General features: G+C 43.6%; 1 protein-coding gene across 3 annotated transcripts in view; it reads left to right on the top strand.

Annotated features, from left to right (window-relative positions):
• The first annotated feature begins 2,299 nt into the window (after positions 1 to 2,299).
• Positions 2,300 to 22,391, top strand: part of NRG2 (neuregulin 2) — a 195,091-nt gene continuing 174,999 nt past the window's right edge. Inside the window, exon 1 of one of the 3 annotated variants that reach the window (XM_070793681.1) lies at positions 2,300 to 3,285. In XM_070793681.1, coding sequence (XP_070649782.1) covers positions 2,583 to 3,285 — 703 coding nt within the window. In that variant the 5' untranslated portion in view covers positions 2,300 to 2,582. The remainder of the gene's footprint in view (positions 3,286 to 22,391) is intronic. The other 2 variants (XM_070793682.1, XM_019965038.2) reach the window with 2 other exon arrangements.

Genomic DNA, 22,391 nt, shown 5'->3' with positions numbered 1-22,391 from the left:
CTATGATATGAATAAAGAAGCTAAGCCCTAGAGAGGGAAATAGAGTCAAGCCCAAATTAATAATGTACAAAATTGGTATGAAACCCAGCACTGCTTGACCCTAGAATGCAAGCTCTCCACTGGTCTACTCTGACTACTCTGGTCTCAGAAACAGAAGATTGAGTACAATCTTGGCTGTGTGTGATCTTGAGTAATCTCCTTTTCCTCCCTGGGATTGTCTCTTCCATTGAAAAAAATGAGAAGGTGGAGTTAGTAATCTTCCTTATAGCTATGATGGCTGAAAACAGAAAAGGAGACACTGAAGGGGTCAATAAGATGGGCTTGATGCCTTTAAGAGAGCTGAGTTTCCATTCAATAATTCCTACCTTCCTTCCTTCTGAGGATTTGCTGATCTTTACTCTATGCCAGGCACTGTGTTGGGGGCCCCTTTGGCATCCAAAGACTAATAGGATAAGTCCCTGCCATTAAGGTGCTCGGCCTGATGGGTCTAAAGCAGACCTATTAATAGCTGCTTGAAGTACAGTACAGGTCTTTGCCATAATAGTAATACGTACATGGCCCTTGGTAGTGCAGAAGAGGAAGGGCTTAGCTTCCTCTCTTGTGTGTGTCTGGTGGTGGGGATGGTGGTACACACATAGCCAGGGAGGGATGAGGCATACTGCTGAGCTGGGTCTTAGAGCTAGAATAGTTTTCCAAGTGGACAAGGCAGAGCTGTGACTTCTTGGATACAAGAGACATCACGGCCAGAGCACACCCAGAACCAGCACAAAGTGCTGAGGATTGCTAGGGCAGAGGCTTGGCTCCCAGAGGATTGAACTGACTATGTAGAAGGAACCCATGAAGAGCCATGCTGGAGAGTTTGGACTTTACTCCTGAGGGCAGTGGCATGGCCAAATCATATTTATATTTTATTTTTAGAAGATCACTCTGGCAGTGGTAGAACTGGAGGAGGGTGATGAGGTGAAAAGTGTAGAAACCGGTTAGAAGGCTTTGCGGTGGTCAGGGAAGAGATGAGGAACACCTGCACCTCAGGTATTCACACAGAGTTGCAAAGGAACTAGATAAATGGTGTTTTTTTTTTTTTTTTAAGGTAGGGGCTTTTTAAAAGGTAGGGATTTTTTTTAAAAAGGTAGAGGCGAAGGACTTAAAGGTTGGTTGGATAAGGGATAATAAAATGAGACTGAGGGTCTTACTGTGCCGGGTTGGCTGGCCAAGTATAAAATGGTTCCCTTAATAATTACATGGAATTTGGAGTTGAGTGGGAGAAATAATGATGTTGGCTTTGAGTATGTTAAGTTTGGAATGTCTCTTAGCTAGGAGGGAAAGCTCTAGCTCCCTCCTCCCTTTCCAGAATAGCATTCCCAGCTCAAGTTAGACGTCCTCCGTCCTCCGGCTGGTTTCCTGCAGTCCTCAGTCGAGGATAAGATTCTCTAAGACCTTACTGGAATTCCTGAGCTCCCGTATCCTTCAAGGACATAGCTGGGTATTAAAAACTCTCTGGATCCTTAATGATAGAGTGAGAAAGGATCCTTAACTTGCTTTTTAAAATCAGATGCTGGCTTCAGTGAAGCAAACTCTCCTGCCTCTTGCAAGCATCGATCTTTGAGAAAGAAACCATTTCCTGTGGGGGTAGCTCTGGCCCTGACCGTCTCTGGCTCTCAGGTTGGCTCCCAAGAAGCCCCCACCTCCTTAGGGAGTGGCTTTAAGGGGGAAAAAAAGAAGAAGGTAATGAGGTTGTGTAGCATGCAGCCTGGTTCTGCCTGGCTGCTGGAGAAAGCCCAGAGACTTAGAGGCTGGACCCTCTCTTAACCACCACCCCTGGTTGGGTGGCCCCAACGCCTAGCCAAGACTCCATATAGCCTCAACTCTTCCCCCAAATGACGGGGCTGGGATCCTCCCCAGCTGACTCGAATCTCCAGCCACTCAGCAGGCGGTGGAGGGCCAAGCCCGTGGGCTCAATTAGGGACTGGCCCCTAGGGTCCTGCCGGGGAAGGGAATATACAACCCAGGAGGCAGGTCAGTCACCCGGGCCGTGGCATCTCCCTGGCTCCCACAGTCGATGTCCAAAGGTAGGGTACACCCTGTGTCCTACTCCCACCTTCATAGGACGGTACCAGAATCTGCTACCTCTACCCCGCCCTCTGCTCACGCACTACCCCCACTGTCTTGCCCATAAATCCCCAAAGCACAGGGTAGCACGATTCCTCCCGCTTCCCTGCGGGGCCTGAAGCTGGGCACTAAAGCAGTGCAGTCCCAAGCTTCCCCTGCAGAAGCCGCGCTCCCTACTCGGTTCGGGGGTAGAGGGGGCGCGAGAGAGCAAGTGGGAGGACGTCCCATCCTCCGCATCCTCCTCCCGGTCCCGGCGCGCAGGGTGGGAGCGCTGCGCCGCTCCGCGCTGCGCATCTCGGCCCGCTCGCCGCCTGCCCCCATGCCCTAGCTGGGCCACCTCCTCGGGCCGCCGGTGGAGGGCTACTGGGCGCTAACGTTACGCTGTTTCCGGTTTTCCAGCGGGCTCTGGTTTCCCCTCCCAAGGCGGCGGCGGCGGCGGCGGAGCGGCGGAGCCCCCCAAATGGCCTGGCCAGATGCGGCAGGTTTGCTGCTTAGCGCTGCCGCCGCCGCCGCCAGTGGAGAAGGCTCGGTGCAGCAGCTACAGCGACAGCAGCAGCGAGAGGAGCAGCAGCAGCAGCGGCAGCGGCAGCAGCGGCGAGAGCGGCAGGAGCAGCAGCAGCCACATCAACAGCAGCAGCATCTCTCGTCCCGCTGCGCCCCCAAAGCCGCGGCCGCCGCAACAGCCGCAGCTCCGCAGCCCCGCAGCCCGGAGAGCCGCCGCCCGCTCGCGAGCCGCAGCCGCCGGAGGCATGAGGCGCGACCCGGCCCCCGGCTTCTCTATGCTGCTCTTCGGTGTGTCACTCGCCTGCTACTCGCCTAGCCTCAAGTCGGTGCAGGACCAGGCGTACAAGGCGCCCGTGGTGGTGGAGGGCAAGGTACAGGGGCTGGCCCCGGCCGGCGGCGGTTCCAGCTCCAACAGCACCCGCGAGCCGCCCGCCTCGGGTCGGGTGGCGCTGGTGAAGGTGCTGGACAAGTGGCCGCTCCGGAGCGGGGGACTGCAGCGCGAGCAGGTGATCAGCGTGGGCTCCTGTGCGCCGCTCGAAAGGAACCAGCGCTATATCTTTTTCCTGGAGCCCACGGAGCAGCCCTTGGTCTTTAAGACAGCCTTTGCCCCTCTCAACACCAACGGCAAAAACCTCAAGAAAGAGGTGGGCAAGATCCTGTGCACTGACTGCGGTGAGTTGCCCCCTCTCTCTGCTGGAGAAAGGGGGGAGGGGCGAGGTGGTGGAAGATGGGGGTGGGGCGGGAGGTATCTGCAGGTGCCCGGGCCTGGCAGCGCCCGGGGCCGCTGGTGAGGGGTGGGGGTGGGGGGTGGCGGGAGAACTGGTGGTGGGGCTGCCCCTGAGCAGGGCTTTTGGAATGGTGGGTGACGGGGTTGGTACTGGGGAGAAAGAAGATTAGGCTCGAAGTGTGCCAGGGCTGGGGGGCGGGGGGACGCGCTGGCCTGTGCCAGCAGGGATCTGCGGCTGATGTATGGCATGTGGGGCTGGAAAGCTGCCATCATAGCCCAGTAGCGGCAGGAAAAACGGAGAGGTCCGCGTGTTGCTGGCCCGAAGCTCAGTGAGTCAGGAGTGACCCTCGGAGGCCTTGCCCGCTCTGCTCCCAAGGGCCTGCCTTGCCCAGGCTGGCAGGGTCTGCAGGAGCAGCTGGGCAGACTCCCAGGCTGTGAAGGCCTCCGCTTACAAGTTCTCCTAGGGAATGATGGCCCCCGCCCCCTCCTTCCTCTCCTGGGCTTCGGGCTCAGCTCATCCACACCGCTGGCTGGCGCAGGCAGAGTTGGACTTTTTCTGCTACTGTTTTCTGTCCCCCATGTGGTTCAGGGTTTTGTTTTGTTTTGTTTTCCTCCATCGTGATTGCTTGTCTTTGCTGAGCTGGTTGCATAGCCCTCTCTTAACCTCCAGTACTAGTGAGCAGACAGCTGTTTTGGCTGTTTCTGCGAGATCTTCCTAGGTCTGTTGCTTGTGATGACGGGTGAAATAGAGTAACTTCTCCTGAATGCTGGGAAGTTCAGCTCTGACATCTTACCGCGCAGGATGTGTTGACTGCATATCTCATCTTTATGATGTTGGGTGCTGCACAGGAAGGCAGGTGATGAGAAACAACACTGAAGTCTGTCGATATGTGCAGCTGGGAATGGAGTCTCCCATGTCAAAAGTCAAAGAAATGTCAGTTTAAGATCTTTTCCTCTTTGTCCCTGAATCCAGTAATTACTTCTCAGGAAGCTATTTCAAACCAAACTGTGGCTGGACTGGAGTGTTTGGTGTTAGCCTGTCTTGTGCTTATTCATATTGGGGTTTCATTTCGTCCCAATTGAAGCTGAATTTGATGTTTGCAGTGTGCGTCTGAGCTGTGCAGTCACTGAATTGTGATAGATACCCTGGTCTGTCATAGAAATTGGTATATTTACTAGTTTACCAATTGCTTCTGAGTAGTGTAAATAAGACTGAGTAGCAAAGAATGTGTAACAGCTCAGAGGAAGTTTTGCTGCCCTCATCTTTCTAGATCAATGCCTTTGACTTTTGGAAGCTTCTTTTCTACCGCATGTCCCCCGCCCCCTCCCTGCCCCTGTCCTTCAGAAGACAAATTTTAATTTGTGGTGGGACTATATCTAGGTATTATGTTAAACTGTGATCACTTTAATCAGAAGAATCTTGCAGTGTCTTAAGGAAGAAAGAAACTTTTGGTGATAACAACAGTTTCTGTCTCTGACATTGTTCTGAGGAATATTGTTGACTGCTCTTTAATGTTGGTTTTATGCTCTGAAACATTTTATGATAAGTTGAGACCAGTTAAGAATTTCTAATTTTTTATTCTGTTAAGTGATTTTTTTTTTCCCCCTGAGATTCCTTGGGGGAGCTGTGGAACTGTATTATGCAGCGAGAAATAGATAGTAAAAACATTTATTGAACCTTGTCCAAGGACAGCTTCTGTTTGGGTTTTCAGTGAGTTGCTCCTGAGTGAGCACTGTGTACATCACCACCTAATCCCCAGCTGGTGCACCAAGCCCCAGTGGTCATCATCCCCTGTCTTGCTCCTCTGTTCCCCCTTCTTCCTTCAGTTATACCTTGTTTGTTTTAGTGAGTGTTTAATAGCTTAATAGTTGAATGTGGAGATCATGAAAGACCTCAGGGTCAGAAATATAGTCCACTTTTAGGTTGCGATCATCTCGTAAACATAGCATGTGTAATGTAGTTCTCAGAAAGGTAAATTTAGGGCTGCAAGCACTGCTCATGAGAAGGCCCTCACATCACAGATTATCAAGGGGCAGGAACATGTATGGGAGTAAACATTTTAGAATACAAAAATTTTTGCTTTGAATTGGTGGTAAATAGATACTCATCAGGTTGGGGGGAGCTTTAGGTAAGGAGATTAGAAATTAAAGGACATTTTCTGGAGAAAATGTGTGGAACTGGTGATAATATGACAGAAGAGCATAAACTGCATTTTCTTATTTTCTACAATGTTTTTAAAGAAAACATGCACTAGTAATGGTATATTAAATAAGGAAGCAAATCCTTTTAACTAACCACAACACCTTCCTTGTGTTCAGCAGGAAATAACTAACAAATTCATTTTCTGTTTTCTATGTCTAAAGAAAACCCTCTGGGCCAAAGGGTCATTGGGAACATTTTCTCCTTGGAGCAGATCTGCCCATTGCAAAATAGGGAAACTGGCACCTGGAAACTGTCATCATGGCCATTATATTGAGCAACTGTGGTTGAATTGTTACTTTGTTTAGCCAGTTTCAGCTCTGAACTGTCTGGGTTCTGGGAGGTATGGTTTCTAGGGAGATCTTTCAGAAAGCTGTATTTTGGTGGGCCAGGATCTGGGGACAAGGTGCCCTATGGAGAGATGAAGGTCTTCGCAAGTGAGTAATTTTACCACAAGTATGAAATGTTGACTTGAAGCCTGTGAAATCCTCCTGGAATAGCAGTATTTGCCAGAGGCCTTTTTTATAGATCTAATGTGTATCATTCATCCCAAGTTACTACCTCTGGTGGTAAAGAGTGGAGTAAAATCTTTGCATTTCTCAGAAGACTACATACAGGGATGTGTTTTCTGCACCTTCTGAGGGAAGGACAGGAAAAAGATTCGAAAAGGACTCTCAGGGTTTAGAAATTCTGTACAATGCTATGGAAGCATCCTGTTCTGCAAATAGTCCTGCATTTTTAATGATGGTTGCATATATTTTGGCTTAATCACACCCTTTCTTGTTGCTCTCCTATATGTATATGGCTTTTAAATTGTTTCATTATTAAATAGATGCAATAAATATAATTTTTTTTTAAAGAAAAATCATTCTTCCTTTGGGACTTTCTGAATTGGCCTTTTCTTCCAATATATAGTGTACTTTGTTGTTAAAGATAGAAAAGGTGTATTCCTAGGGATCTTTATGTTCTTTAGAATAGTTTAAATTAATGTGGCACTCAGATTCACATATTAGAGCAAGGTGGTCCACAACATTCAGTATAGCAAAAGCAACTGCATATTTTTAAAATGCTGTTTATTTAAAGAATCTTTTCTTCCCCAGCCAGCTGGAAACCCAGCTGTGCTGCAGCTAGAAGATGGGAAAGTGAAAGTAGATTAGAAACTGACCGGTCCTAGTAGTGAGGACAGGCTTGGTTATAGATTTAAGGGTAGAATTATCATTATAATGTCATTATTTCTTTCAGTGGCTGTGTTTCTCAGCCGATAGGGATTCTTGGGGCAGGAACCATATCTTATCTTTGAGGTCTTTCTCCTTTCCTGCCCTTCAATATTTGGTACTGCCCCTGGTTTACAGAGGGATTCTCATAAGTGTCTTTTGAATGGGTGAAGTCAAGTGAAGTTCAAAAAGCAGGCCTCCAGATTAATACTGAACCAGTCTTATTTCTCCTGTCTGTGACACCAAGTCTGGTGCTGAAAAGCTGAGTTTGATGATAAGCCCATACCTGTCGCTATGGGAACCTTTTTCTCTTAAGGAGTTGTTATCAACTAGAGTACTTAACCACAATGTGCTTAATCATTATGCTGATTAGTGTTAATGGGATTTGTGGAGAATCTACATCTTGTTGGAGAAGACTCCCCCTTTTTTTTAGAGGGCAGTTTATCACCTCCCCCAACTCCCATGTCTGAACAGAAATAACTATCAGCTTGAATTAACAAAAGATCTGGGAGCTAGAGGGGGTGGTATATTAACTAAGTAGGTGACTAACTTCTTCTTGGTCCCAGTGCTCTTAACTATCTTTTATTATCTGGGATATTTTAATTTCATTTTCTAATAGCAAACATGTCATTAACTTTTCTCTTATAAGATTTATATATAGTTTGAATATGTAAAACCTTCATATGGCTCAAAATTTAGAAAGCACACAAGAATATACAGCGAAAAGTTTCCTTCTTTTCCCCTGTCCTCAGCTACCCAGATCTTAGGCAATTATTACGTATCTTGAAATGTGTATTTCCCTAAAAGCAAAATATTTTTCAAAGTAATCTTGTATTTTTTCTTAACAGATGGAGAATGTTAATTTTTCCATTAAGTCAATGTTATGGTAAATTCTTCCCCAGTAGTATATATATAACTTTTTTTTAAACCTAATTCAAGATCTCAACCAGTATCCTGCCTTACAAATATAACCCTAGGGTAAGGAATAAAAATGCCAACTTATTTTTCAGATACTTTGCCATTAAGAGGTTTTCCATGACAGTGCATTTTGTGAGTGAGTCTTAATTGAGATGCTCAAAGGAAGATGCAGAGGTTTGTCACTGAGCTTTAGGGCAGCAGCTCTACTCACATAGCAGTTGCTGCTGTTTGCACTCTTGGTAGGTCATCTCACAATAGTGTCCGTGTGGGAAATCACATGATCCCATATATGGGAAGAGAAAACTCCACAGTGCCTGATTGCTTTAATTCTCATTTAGAAGCCAAAGACCCCAGTTGCTGAGAAAGAATTTGATTTTGACCATATTCGTGTAAAGCTGGTAGGAATCCACAGTGAATGGGCCACTCGAATACAATCTTGAAGTACGTTTAAGGTAGCTGACTTGAATGTAGTGTTAAATTTTCAGAGGATCAAAGAATTGCCATTTGGAAAAGTAGGGTTTAAAGCAAATACGCAAACCTAAACATTGGGTATTCTTAACCCTCTAAAGCCTGTTGGCTTAGTGGCACACGGCAGTTAGTGGCACAGAACACTGACTTGGAAAAGGAATGATGATCTCAGTATCAGTGAATTTTCCCCTGTGTAGTCTTTGACACTTGTTCTTGGAACTTTCTTTTCAGGATCTGAGGTGTTGTTAGTATAATTTACGCCAAAAGTAAAAGTAATTTCCCTCCAAATTTTGAGTTTGGAAGGATGTGTGTGAAATGGGGATTTTTGTCTTACTTGTTTCCTGTGAATTAATCCTTCCCACTTACTTATTGGAATATGTACATTGAATTTCAAGAGATGATATAGGGAACTCTTTAGAAAATTGGGACAGTAAATGAATTGAACATTGGGCATTATGACAAGTTTGGAAAAATGACTGTCATGTGAAATTCAAGTAGACTCCTTTAAAAACAACAGTACACATGGATGATCTTGGTGAGCAGCGTTTCAAGCAAGCCTGTAGGAACTGAAGCAAGCCTGGAGGATGATTAAAAGGCTTTAGTATGACATGAAAGAGGATGTGCTGTACCCACATCAAGAGCTGGGAAGCTTTTGCCAGCCTGGGATCAGAAGACAGAGAGTCACACTGACTGAGAGCTTTTGGTGCTAATCAGCTGTGATGTTTTTGGTAATTATGAAATGAGGTTGAGTTAAGGAGCCTTCTTGCTCTGGCTAGTTGCTGCTGGCAGAATGTGGCATGCAAGCTCCATTCTACAGTAACATTCCCTTCCTGCTCTGTACATGCAGTGAGATCCAAACAGCCTCTCCAGGGACCTTCTCTGGGACAGAGCCTGTAGCTCTTGTCTGTGCCTCAGCTCAGAACCTGATTGTGCTGCTTGCCTCCTGGGGTGGGGCTGGGGGCAGTTAACATTCCATTTGCCCTTGCCGATGTTTCCAGAGTAGCAGAGACACAGGTATCCTAGAGAGTTTCCTTATTCCATTAGCACCACAAACCCCCAAGATGTGATGTTCAGGTTTCTTTTTATTCTCTCTTCTGAAACAGAGTCTCTAATGGTTCTCTTTTTTCTTTGTTTCCTGCCTTGTACTGAGGACTTTGGCTTCCCCACCTCTTTCCCTCACTTGTCTGTTTGTACAGATTGAGGATCTGTCTGTCCTCTAGGCTAGGATGTTTTACTTGGTCTTGATCTTGATGTTGGTCCAAACAGAAGCCAAGCTGAACTAACATTACTTAGGATTGAATGAGAGTAAGGTTACCGCATGGCTAAATACCTGGTCCAGCCCATGGGAAAGTCAGGACATTATTAATTTGTGACAGTGATGCAATTTGGTATCCTAGAGGTTGTATTATTACTAAAAGAACTTCCTTTCATTTCCATCTTTCAAGTGTTTGCTTCAACAAGTATTGGAATGTATGCTCTGTGTAAAGAACTAGATACTTTAGGGGAGCTACATCAGACACAGTCCCTGTCACCAAGGAGCTTATAATCTAAAAGTACAAAGATGTAACAGTAATTCAATCTAGCATATGGTAAATGCCATAAGATATACCAATGTAGTGCTTTTGGAAGGAGGGCAAGAGTCATAAAAGAAAGATTTGGTTAGAAGATTAAAGTTTCTTTGATAAGTAGTTTGAGATGGGATTTTAAGAGTCAGATAGATGAGGTGGAGGTGGTTTATGGATAGAGATGAACTAATTGATTAAATCAATTCCTATAAGCAGAATAGCATTCTCAGTAGCAGAGGGGCATGTATGTAGTATACAAAATAACCAGGAAGAAAGGGACAAATGGGCACAGGATCTAGAGAGGTAAATTAGAATGATATTTCCACCCACCTTGAGTGCTAGACTGATGAGTTTATTTGTAATTATGAAAGTAGTACTTGAAGGCTTAGGTTAAAAGCAGCTCAATAATGTGTTGTAGTTTTCAGTAAATGAGTCTTTTACATATTTTTTCTTAGTACTTCACGTTTTCTGGATGCTTTTGTAAATGGCATTTTTGTTTAATTTTGTTTTCCACTTATTCATTTCTGCTGCTGCTGCTACTGCTGTTAAGTCGCTTCAGTCATGTCTGACTCTGTGCGACCCCATAGATGGCAGCCCACCAGGCCCCGCCATCCCTGGGATTCTCCAGGCAAGAACACTGGAGTGGGTTGCCATTTCCTCCTCCAATGCGTGAAAGTGAAAAGTGAAAGTGAAGTCGCTCAGTCGTGTCTAACTCTTAGCGACCCCATGGACTGCAGCCTACCAGGCTTCTCTGTCCATGGGATTTTCCAGGCAAGAGTACTGGAGTGGGGTGCCATTGCCTTCTCCTATTCATTGCTAGCATATAGAAAAAAATTGTTTTTTTTTAATTCATTGCTAGCATATAGAAAAACAATTTTTAAAATATTGACTTTGTATCCTGTGACCTTAATAAATTCACTTATTCACTTGAATAACCCTTTTAGGGGGGTAGAGTTACTAAGGATTTTTTTCTATGTACATGACTATATTGTCAGTGAATAAGAGACAGCTTTGCTTTTTCCTTTCTAATCTGTTTGCCTTTATTTCTTTTTCTTGCCTTATTCCACTGGCTGGAACTGCCAAGTATAATGTTGAATAAGTGTAATGAAAATGAACATCCTTGTCCTATTCTTTGGGGGAAAACATTTATAGACTTTCACTATTAAGGATGTTAGCTGAAGGTTTTTCTTCTTTTAAAAAGAAAAAGTCTGCTAACTATAGTGTAATGACTGAGAGTTTGTGCTGTACAGCCAAGTGAACCTGAGTTCAGAAACCATCTTGTACATTTTGTGACTAGGTGATGTTGGGCATATTACATTCTGTATCTCAGTTTTCTATAAATGGTGATAGTGATTGCTCGTAATAGTCTTGCTATGAGTATTAAATGAGATAATGCATGTAAAATAATTAATACAGCACTTGCTCAATAAGTGTTATCAACAAAATCTTCTTAACTTAGACCAACGTGAGCAACTAGTAAGTGAAAATACTAAGTTCTGGAGGACTGGAGGCAGACAAGGGGAGAAATTTTTAGTGACAACTGTATTATATCTGTGGTCTCATTGTAGGGAAGCCCATGAGACTCCAGGATATGAATGCTGGGCCTATGGAGGTCCCAAGTAGACTACAAATTTTAATGTGTCCATGGGTCTATGTAGTCAATTTTTTGAGAAGCCCATGGATAGAAACTGCTTTTCTCTGTTTCACCAATGGGAGGACTAAGACTCAGACTCCAAATTGACCCTTTCAAAATTTCATCATGCTTGTGGGGTCAACCAAGGGTTCACATTCAGGAGTCCCGCCAGGCTGCTCTTTTACTTTGACAGGTCTTATCTTAAATTGTATTGTTAGGAGGAGTTGCTGAAAGTCCCTGGAAAATGGCTGAAAGCGTCCTTTTTTCTTTCAAAGAAAGCAGGTTCCTGATTCATCCTGATTTGATTTGGGGGTTTCCAGAGTTGGGGATGGGTTTACACTGAATCATTCATACTCTTTCTTTCCTTGTTTCTACACTGGGCTGGGCTGGGTCTGGTGGCTGTCTTGGGTCAGAGAGGGTACAGGTGGTGGCATGTAAGAGGTGGCATTTGGGGAGCTTGTGGGGTTTAATTTTAATTAATTAATTGATGTGTGGCACCCATTGGAACCCATTGGAAGTATGAAGCTTTGCTTCTTAAATGTTTTAGAACAAAGACTCTGCATCCTCTAAATATCTGCTGGGTATTATTACCCCTCAGATCCTAGACTGGCCACACATTCTTGACCTCAAGAAGTATTGTTTTTTCTTATTCTTGGACTTTTAGTGTTTATGGCCTATATCACTTGTATGACACATGATTTAATGCCATGGACTGCTAATTATCTTGCTAGGGTCAGTGTCTTAGCTCCTTCTCCTGATTATAAGATCTTTGGGGCCTGAAACTTAAGATATGGTTTTGTAAATATTTGATTACTGGCCATTGCTAAGTAAGGGAGCAGTTAGACCTTTGCTTTAGATCACAAAGTAAGATCATTTTGTCCCAGATAGATTTTGAGATTCCTCAAATGTCAGCTCAGGCTAAGGGACTAGACTAACTATGGAAAACATCTTCAGACATTTGGATAAAAGGCAGAATTTTGCTGCTTTGTTATGTTTCAGGGTTTTGTTTTGTTTTTTCCCTTGATAGTCTATAGTTTCTTCTTTTTCTTGTGAGTAATTCTGTTCTTGAGTTTTAGAACTATCTCTAGATGGTTTTCCTCATACATGTCAATATTTTTGCTTGTGTTTCATTCCTGTCTTTTAGTTCGTTTGCATTCTGCAAAATTCTTCAGTCTTACTTGCCATGTGAGCTTTTTGGATATTCCCTCTCCTGGTCTCTCACTGGAATGGCCAGTTGGATTCCGTTACTCTGGCTGGTTCATGCTTCAGGCTGAATACCTTAAAGAAGTAAGAGGCATCTTACTGAGGTAAACTGAGATCGCAAATTGGGAGTGGTTGTACCTCTTTGCCTTTAGGCAGCTTGGGGGCTTCCGGAGGCCAGTACAGGTTCTTGGATCATTCTTTTTTTCTGAAAGTGTATGGAGTAGAAGCCCAGTGTTTCTTCATATCTCTCTTTTAGTATGTTCATTCTTTCGCCATTTCCTTAAAACGAGGCATTTTCTGCCATATCTGCTTGGCTAAATTACTGGGTGGGGGTGGGAGGGTCCTCTCTAGAGCAAGTTCTTTTCCAGCTCAGGGCTCCTAAGGGCTCTCAGTCATCACTTTGTCGCAGGCTGTGGCCCTCAGCTTCCTCAAGTCAGAGTCCTTTTCACTAGTGCCTGTGGCCGTACACATAATCTCAGTATAGCTCCTCACCATATTGCTTAAGCCACTAATGAATTTCACAAGCACTACCCAGTTGATGGCTCTTCTCTGGAGTAATTTTATATGGCTTTAGAGAAGAGAGTTTATTTAGCAGTCAGGAAAGAACAGGTGGATTAAGTAGATGGTCTGCTGTGTCTGAATTCCTGTTTCTGAGTGAGAAATAAAGTAACAGCAGGGCCGCGTCCATTGCAGCTTTCCCAACAATGTCATTGGTTGATTGTATTTCAGAGAAAAATAATAATAATTTGAAAGAGAATAATGTTTTTAAAAGGAAGAATGGAGTCTCACACCATGACATGACTCATTTATTACAGAGTGAAACCAAGGATCACAAATGAAGAGTTTCTTTCAAAGGACACTGGGGCTTCCAAAGGCAGTCTGTCTGACTGCTCACTCATAAAGGGTTTCCTTTTCAGTCTGTTAGATGGGTTTCACTTCTGAGACCCTCTTACCTGGCACTCTATCCCCCCACCATATCCCATCTTGCTCCAGCCTTTCTACTTAGGCCTGTTGTCATACTTGCTATCTCATAAATGTAACAGCCATCCCTCAGCCAAGAAGCAGAGAAGTTTCCAGAAATTTCTAGTACAAAGTTCCCAGTCTTTCCTTGGACTTTATGTCTGATGGACCTAGTGGGAAAATAGGAACAAGGCAAGAGATAGGTACCTATGCAGGTAAAACTGTACCTAACAACTTGGGCTAAATTTCTATTAAGTCCAGTTCTTTTAGACAAAATATGGGGCTTTTCCAAGAAAAACTTCCCCCATATTTTTAGGTCTCATTTTCAAAAGAAAATGCTCTCTCCAAAAAGGCTAGTAGCGTTCACTGGCCTCTCAGTAACATTTAGATTAAATTGTCTTGGCCAAGTACTGACAATAAACCCTTTCAGATGGCACCGCTGGGGCTTGGCCCAAGTGATTCTGGTCAATACTGGGAAAATCCTAGGATATGGAGCCTCGTAAAGTACTTCGGACAGAGCAAGATTTAACCAGCTCTGAGAGACACTCCTTGCTGCTGGGAAAGAATGTAATTTGTAGGGTGAAGAGAGGCACATGGGTGGCCCTCAGATTGGGAGTTTGCCGTCTTTGTTTCTTAGTAGGTTTCCACTGTTCGTGGTTTGCACTCAGCTAACTGAGAGGGCATCTGGGAGCTGGAGCTGAGTCTGTTTCCCTTGGGATACTGTTTTCACCTTGGCCAGTTTTACCCCAGGTTCTACCTTTGCCCACACAGAAGATGGACTTTGTGCTTCTCTTTTGTGGTGTCACCGCCTCAGGGCCTCTGGTGAAGGGTCTGCACCAGGCCAGAGCTTGTTGTACAGAAGTAAGAATTAAAGCATTTGGTTTTACATTACTTCTGTGAAGGGATCACTTGTGCTGTATCTGGAAGAAAACATCAAGCTGATAAAGGTTCCCAATGGGTTTGGACTTTCCTGTTGATGGATCCACCTGCCAATGTAGGAGATGGGGTAAAATACCCGGGTTGGGAAGATCCCCTGGAGTAGGAAATGGCAACTCACTCTAGTTTCTTCCCTGGAAAATTCCGTGGATAGAGGAGCCTGGCAGGGTACAGTCCATGGGGTCACAAAGAGTCAGACACAACTTAGTGACTTAGCACACATGCACACATGTCCAGTGGGTTTGATGGTCTTCACTGGGCCAAGGTCATGAACCATGTTTTTAAAGAAAGTATAAGAGTTTACTTTTCTCATCTCTTAAGTTAAATAACAGCCTCATAATTCCAGAGTAGGGGTGAGCATTGCCACTGACAGAGAAAGAGTAGAAAGGGCTAGTAGTGCTGCTGTCTACATGCGTGCATGCCCATTTGTGTCTGACTGTTCAACCATAAAGACTGAAGCTGGTTTGTGGATCCTGCTGTGGTTGCTCCAGTATTTTGGAGATATAATGTTTGGTTCTCTCCTCTCCTCCTTCCTTCTCAGATCCTTCCATCACTCACTCTTTTTCTTTTCAGAATTTTGTAAAGGTTATGTTTCCTAACAGATCGTCCTTGGTTCTCTTCTCAATTTACCTAATCCATTTTGAAATTTCAGCTCCGTATAGTGTAGTAGTTAAGGCCGAATGTTCTGGAGCCAACTGTGAAGAGTGAATCTTGTCTCTGTGACTTATTAGCTATATATGTGTGTGTGCTTAGTCACTCAATTGTGTCTGACTCTTTGTGACCCCATGGACTGTCGCCTATTAGCCCCGCCAGGCTCCTCTGTCCATGAAGATTCTCCAGCTAGAATACTGCAGTGGGTTGCCATGCCCTCCTCCAGGGGATCTTCCTAACCCAGGGATCGAACCCAGGTCTCCCGCATTGCAGGTGGATTCTTTACCATCTGACCTGCAAATAACCTTAGGCAAGTTGATTGACCATTTTGTGTCTCAGGTTCCTCAACTGTACAGTGGAGCTAATTGTAATACCTATCTCATAGTATTGTGATAAGGATTCAGTGAGTTACTTTTACTTTAAAGTTTGCTTTATGTAAAGTGCTTAGATTGGTGGCTGCTTAGATTGAAAACATTCAATCCAGACAAGCTACAATTACTATTATTGTCATGTTTATTGTTAGTTGAGAGAGAATGGCTTTGGATTCAGACTGATATTTTCTTAAAATCCTGACTCTTCCTTCCCAGCAATGTGAACTTGGAAAAAGTCCCTTAATTTTGCTGAGTTCCAGTTTCCAACTGCCTATGGCATGTTGTTTCAGTTATCCATTGCAGCATAACAAACCAACCTAAAATATAGTGGCTTCAAATAGCAATCTTTATTCATTATTGTTATTCATAGTTCTGGGAATTGACTGGGCTCAGCTAGGAAGTTTAGTGTCTTTCATGTATTTTTTGGTCAGATGGTAGCTGAGCAGTCAAACAGTAGGTGAGACTGGGTCATTTCCCATTTTCCTCTCTGACATGTCTAGCAACTGATGCTGGCTGGTTCTCATCTGGGAGCTTAGCTGGGAATGAAGGCTGGGGACCAACCTCGCCTGGGTTTCCTCACAACATAGTGGCAAGGTGCATAAGTGAGCATCCCACGAGATTGCCAGGCAAAAGCTGTATTGTCTTTTATGATCTAGCCTCAGAGGTGACTAGTATCACCTCTACCACATTCTGTTTCTTGGAAGAGAGTTTACCAAGGCTTGACCAGATACAAAGGGAGGAGAATTAGACTTTACCTCTTGATGGAAGGGTTGTCAAAGAATTTGTGGACATGTTTTGAAACCATTGCTGTCTGCCCTCTGGTCACAAATTATTTATATTCCTTGCACATGAAAAATATGCTCATCCTGGCCATTGCATTCACAGTCCATTGTAGTAGTATACTTACTTATTAAAACAAAACAAAACTCATCCTCACCGAGACCCTCCTCCCTCAAAAAGTCTCATCTGTATGGCATCAAGTTCAGGCTCAAGAGCCAGGGTCTCATCAACCAAATTAGATCCGGGTGCAGATGAGACTCCTTTCATGAGGTTCTTTGGGGACAGCAATTCTAATGCTGTTCCTCTTGACCTGAAGACTGTCAACTAAAGAGATAAATCATTTGCCCTCCAATACAATGGTGGTATAGACACAGGATAACTGCTACAGATGCCTTCTTTTAAAAACTAGTAATACTTGAATGTTTTTAAATGACTTTATTTTTTACTTAAAATTTTGAAATTTTAAGTAAATTAATCTATAAGAAAGTTACAAAAATATAAAGGATCCTCTTTCTTCAGCCTCCCCAAATTAGACAGCTATAAAATGATCAAAACCAGGAAATTAATCCTATTGATATAATGTTATTAACTCATTTCTAGATCTTGTTGAAAATTTGCCAGTTGTCTTATCAATGGCCTTTACTTGACACAGGATCCAGTCTAGGATCCCATATCACATTTAGTTGTTATATCTCCTTAGTCTTCTATCTGGGTAGATGTTCTCGTTTAGAAAGAGAAGAGCCAGCAGTCGTGGTCCATAGCAGTTCTGAAATCCAGCCTGGCACACAAGTAGGGCTCAGTCCTGTTGCCTGGGGATAAGTGTCCACTGCTCTTGGATTTACCCAATAGGCTCATGGTGTTGCCCTCTAATTATCCTTCCTTTTCCATAAAATGTAGTCTGTGTTTGCAGCTAAGCAGTTTTCTCAGTTCTGTATTCTTTTAGGTGGTATCTAGTCAAATGTGTCCACAAGAGGAGGAGACTTAGGAGAGGCACACAAAAGAACAAGTTTACTGTACTCATTGCTCCTAGAGATGGGGGTCCCTGCATGCCACACAGGGTCACAGGGGGAGTACCAAGTTTTGGTCAGGTGGCAGAAGACTGGAACGAGAGCAAAACATTAGGTTGAAATTTATTGGAGTTTCCTTGGAGAGTGGAAGTCAGGGCAGGGTGAATAGATTAGCATTGGCTAGTCTGAATGATTTTGGTGGGCTCTAAGTTATAGAGGTGGTCCCTGGTTTCCTGTACCTGGCCCTGGGATGATTAAAGGGCAGATGGAGGAGGCAGGGCTCTGGACTGGTTAGTTTACACATCAAAGGCATGCTCCTGGCTGAGTCCTTTGCTGTTTCTAAGAATTGGGTAGCCCTAGAAGGGGCAATCCCTCTCCAGCCAGACATGGTTTTTTAAGATGTCAAAACATCGTAATACATAGAAAATTTGAACAGTACACTCAGCTTGATTCCTACTTGTAGATATTTTGGGGCCCAAAGGCTTTTCATTTTGCTCTGTTTGGTCCCTTTTAGTCTAAGCTGGTAGTGTTCCTATAGTATACTTCTTTTAAAAAATCTGTGGTTTGCTTATGAATCTTATCAAGGTTCCTTACATTAGACAAAAGCCATACCTACAAATCTTATCAAGAGAAGCTCTTCTCTACTGTGAGCTTCCTGTAGGCTGCTGCAGGACACTCTTCTTCAGGCTAAAGGAGTCACTGTTCTTTAATGGAAAGGGACTGGTCTCAGAAACAAGTCCCAGAGATTATTTGAGGCGTTGCCTTTGACCTTTCTGAGGTCTGAACAAAGGATACAATTCACATCTCAAATTAAGCTCAGTATAGTCTCCTTACTATATCCTGTTCTGTCTAGGACACTCCTGTCTTAGATAACAACAATCGGTCTACTTTTCCAAGTCATTAGAAACTGCAAACTTGGGACTTCCCTGGCGGTCCAGTGGTTAATACTTCACCTTTCAATGCAGAGGGTGTGGGTTTGGTCCCTGGTCAGGATGCTGACGTCCCATATGCACCCATAGCCACAAAACCAAAATATAAAACAGAAGCAATATTATAACATATTCAATAAGGACTTTAAAAATTGTCCTCGTAAAAAAAGTCTGAAAAAGAATCCGCAAAATCATCTTTGGTTCCTTTCCATCCTCTGTATATAATACACTGTCAAGTGGTGACAATTTTTACTATTGCAGGTATCTTCAATCTAATTCTTTTCATTCAGGAGGCTCTAGTTGGGTACTTAAATCTCACTTAGGCTGCCACAGTGGCTGCTAAATGGAATTTCCAATTTTCAGAATCTCTGCTCTCTTCCATCTATTGATGGAATTTGCTTTCTAAAACAAAGTAATTCTCACTGTCCGACCCAGAAATCTTCAATAGCTTTTTATTATCTATAGAATAAAGAGAAAACTCCTTCCACAATTAACCTCTACCTGCCATTAAGCCTTTAGCCCACTTTTCCACACTTACTCTTTGCTATAGCCAAAATGTACTATTTTGGAAATTTTGAACACCTCTTACACATTAAGAGGTGCTTTTGCACATTATGTTTTCTGGTGTGGTACGCTCTTCCTTTCCTTCTCTTGTCAGTTGCTAACCTCCTGCTTCTTCAAGGTTGAGCTCAGGTCTCATTTCTCCCCAGCACTTTTTCTGATCCCCTCAGTCCAAACGGACCATGGCATGTTTCCGCAGCAGTTCATGGACCACTCCTTCTGTGGTCGTAATGGTCTATCCTACTGCTTAGCGTAATTGGTTGGGGAAAGGGTATGTGTAAGTAGGGAAAGGGTATGTGTGTAAGGTCCTCTAGATGGTGAGCTTCTTGAGTACAATATGGAACTGTAGCAAAGGCTCTATCTCACTTAGTTTTTGGTGACTTATATAAGTTACTGACTAATAACTGCTTGGTGACTTAAGAGAATGGATCTTACCTTGGGATTAGAACTGGCAATTGGGAATAAACATCTGGTGCATGGAAGGAGATTGGTCTAGGTGTGTAATATGTTGGTAGAGGTATGAAGGTGGTAAACTGAGGCAGCCACTTCAGATGATAATGGAAGTCCTGGTTTAGTTACAAAGTGCTACATTGGATTTTTACACCATCATCGTTGCTGCTGTTTATAACAAAAAATACCAAATTTCTGATGTGTGGATTGGAGTCTGGGTTTTATTAACCTCTATGGGAAGTATCTTAGGAAGATTATCCAGGGATAGAAGAATTTGACTGTTTTGTGTATCACTGTTTCCTTATCACCTTCATGGTTCTTGGCATGCTATCAGATCAGATCAGCTGCTCAGTCGTGTCTGACTCTTTGCGACCCCATGAATCGCAGCATGCCAGGCCTCCCTGTCCATCACCAATTCTCGGAGTTCACCCAGACTCACATCCATCGAGTCAGTGATGCCATCCAGCCATCTCATCCTCCGTCGTCCCCTTCTCCTCCTGCCCCCAATCCCTCTCAGCATCAGAGTCTTTTCCAATGAGTCAACTCTTTGCATGAGGTGGCCAAAGTACTGGAGTTTCAGCTTTAGCATCATTCCTTCCAAAGAAATCCCAGGGCTGATCTCCTTCAAAACGGACTGGTTGGATCTCCTTGCAGTCCAAGGGACTCTCAAGAGTCTCCTCCAACACCACAGTTCAAAAGCATCAATTCTTCGGCGCTCAGCCTTCTTCACAGTCCAACTCTCACATCCATATATGACCACAGGAAAAACCATAGCCTTGACTAGACGGACCTTTGTTGGCAAAGTAATGTCTCTGCTTTTGAATATGCTATCTAGGTTGGTCATAACTTTCCTTCCAAGGAGTAAGCATCTTTTAATTTCATGGCTGCAGTCACCATCTGCAGTGATTTTGGAGCACCAAAAAATAAAGTCTGACACTGTTTCCACTGTTTCCCCATCTATTTCCCATGAAGTGATGGGACTGGATGCCATGATCTTTGTTTTCTGAATGTTGAGCTTTAAGCCAACTTTTTCACTCTCCGCTTTCACTTTCATCAAGAGGCTTTTGAGTTCTTCTTCACTTTCTGCCATAAGGGTGGTGTCATCTGCATATCTGAGGTTATTGATATTTCTCCCAGCAGTCTTGACTCCAGCTTGTGCTTCCTCCAGTCCAGCGTTTCTCATGATGTACTCTGCATATAAGTTAAATAAACAGGGTGACAATATACAGCCTTGACGAACTCCTTTTCCTATTTGGAACCAGTCTGTTGTTCCATGTCCAGTTCTAACTGTTGCTTCCTGACCTGCATACAGATTTCTCAAGAGGCAGATCAGGTGGTCTGGTATTCCCATCTCTTTCAGAATTTTCCACAGTTTATTGTGATCCACACAGTCAAAGGCTTTGGCATAGTCAATAAAGCAGAAATAGATGTTTTTCTGGAACTCTCTTGCTTTTTCCATGATCCAGCAGATGTTGGCAATTTGATCTCTGGTTCCTCTGCCTTTTCTAAAACCAGCTTGCACATCAGGAAGTTCACGGTTCACATATTACTGAAGCCTGGCTTAGAGAATTTTGAGCATTACTTTACTAGTGTGTGAGATGAGTGCAATTGTGCAGTAGTTTGAGCATTCTTTGGCATTGCCTTTCTTTGGGATTGGAATGAAAACTGACCTTTTCCAGTCCTGTGGCCACTGCTGAGTTTTCCAAATTTGCTGGCATATTGAGTGCAGCACTTTCACAGCATCATCTTTCAGGATTTGGAATAGCTCAACTGGAATTCCATCACCTCCACTAGCTTTGTTCGTAGTGATGCTTTCTAAGGCCCACTTGACTTCACATTCCAGGATGTCTGGCTCTAGGTCGGTGATCACACCATCATGATTATCTGGGTCGTGAAGATCTTTTTTGTACAGTTCTTCTGTGTATTCTTGCCATCTCTTCTTAATATCTTCTGCTTCTGTTAGGTCCATACCCTTTCTGTCCTTTATCGAGCCATCTTTGCATGAAATGTTCCTTTGGTATCTCTGATTTTCTTGAAGAGATCTCTAGTCTTTCCCATTCTGTTGTTTCCCTCTATTTCTTTGCATTGATCACTGAAGAAGGCTTTCTTATCTCTTCTTGCTATTCTTTGGAACTCTGCATTCAGATGTTTATATCTTTCCTTTTCTCCTTTGCTTTTCACTTCTCTTCTTTTCACAGCTATTTGTAAGGCCTCCCCAGACAGCCATTTTGCTTTTTTGCATTTCTTTTTCATGGGAATGGTCTTGATCCCTGTCTCCTGTACAATGTCACGAACCTCATTCCATAGCTCATCAGGCACTCTATCAGATCTAGGCCCTTAAATCTATTTCTCATTTCCACTGTATAATCATAAGGATTTGATTTAGGTCATACCTGAATGGTCTAGTGGTTTTCCCTACTTTCTTCAATTTAAGTCTGAATTTTGCAATAAGGAGTTCATGGTCTGAGCCACAGTCAGCTCCTGGTCTTGTTTTTGCTGAATGTATAGAGCTTCTCCATCTTTGGCTGCAAAGAATATAATCCATCTGATTTCAGTGTTGACCATCTGGTGATGTCCATGTATAGAGTCTTCTCTTGTGTTGTTGGAAGAGGGTGTTTGTTATGACCAGTGCATTTTCTTGGCAAATGCCCTTAGTCTTTGCCCTGCTTCATTCTGTATTCCAAGGCCAAATTTGCCTGTTACTCCAGGTGTTTTTTGACTTCCTACTTTTGCATTCAAGTCCCCTGTAATGAAAAGGACATCTTTTTTGGGTGTTAGTTCTAAAAGGTCTTGTAGGTCTTCATAGAACCGTTCAACTTCAGCTTCTTCAGCGTTACTGGTTGGGGCATAGACTTGGATTACTGTGATATTGAATGGTTTGCCTTGGAAATGAACAGAGCTCATTCTGTCGTTTTTGAGATTGCATCCAAGTACTGCATTTCATACTCTTTTGTTGACCATGATGGCCACTCCATTTCTTCTGAGGGATTCCTGCCCACAGTAGTAGATATAATGGTCATCTGAGTTAAATTCACCCATTCCAGTCCATTTCAGTTCGCTGATTCCTAGAATGTCGACATTCTCTCTTGCCATCTCTTGTTTGACCACTTCAAATTTGCCTTGATTCATGGACCTGACATTCCAGGTTCCTATGCAATATTGCTCTTTATAGCATCGGACCTTGCTTCTATCACCAGTCACATCC

This window comes from Bos indicus, chromosome 7 (genome assembly GCF_029378745.1).
Source record: "Bos indicus isolate NIAB-ARS_2022 breed Sahiwal x Tharparkar chromosome 7, NIAB-ARS_B.indTharparkar_mat_pri_1.0, whole genome shotgun sequence".
In the NCBI taxonomy this organism is placed as follows: Eukaryota; Metazoa; Chordata; class Mammalia; order Artiodactyla; family Bovidae; genus Bos; species Bos indicus.
Note: the sequence above shows the minus strand (reverse complement) of the source record. Positions and strands in the feature narration are given on the sequence as shown.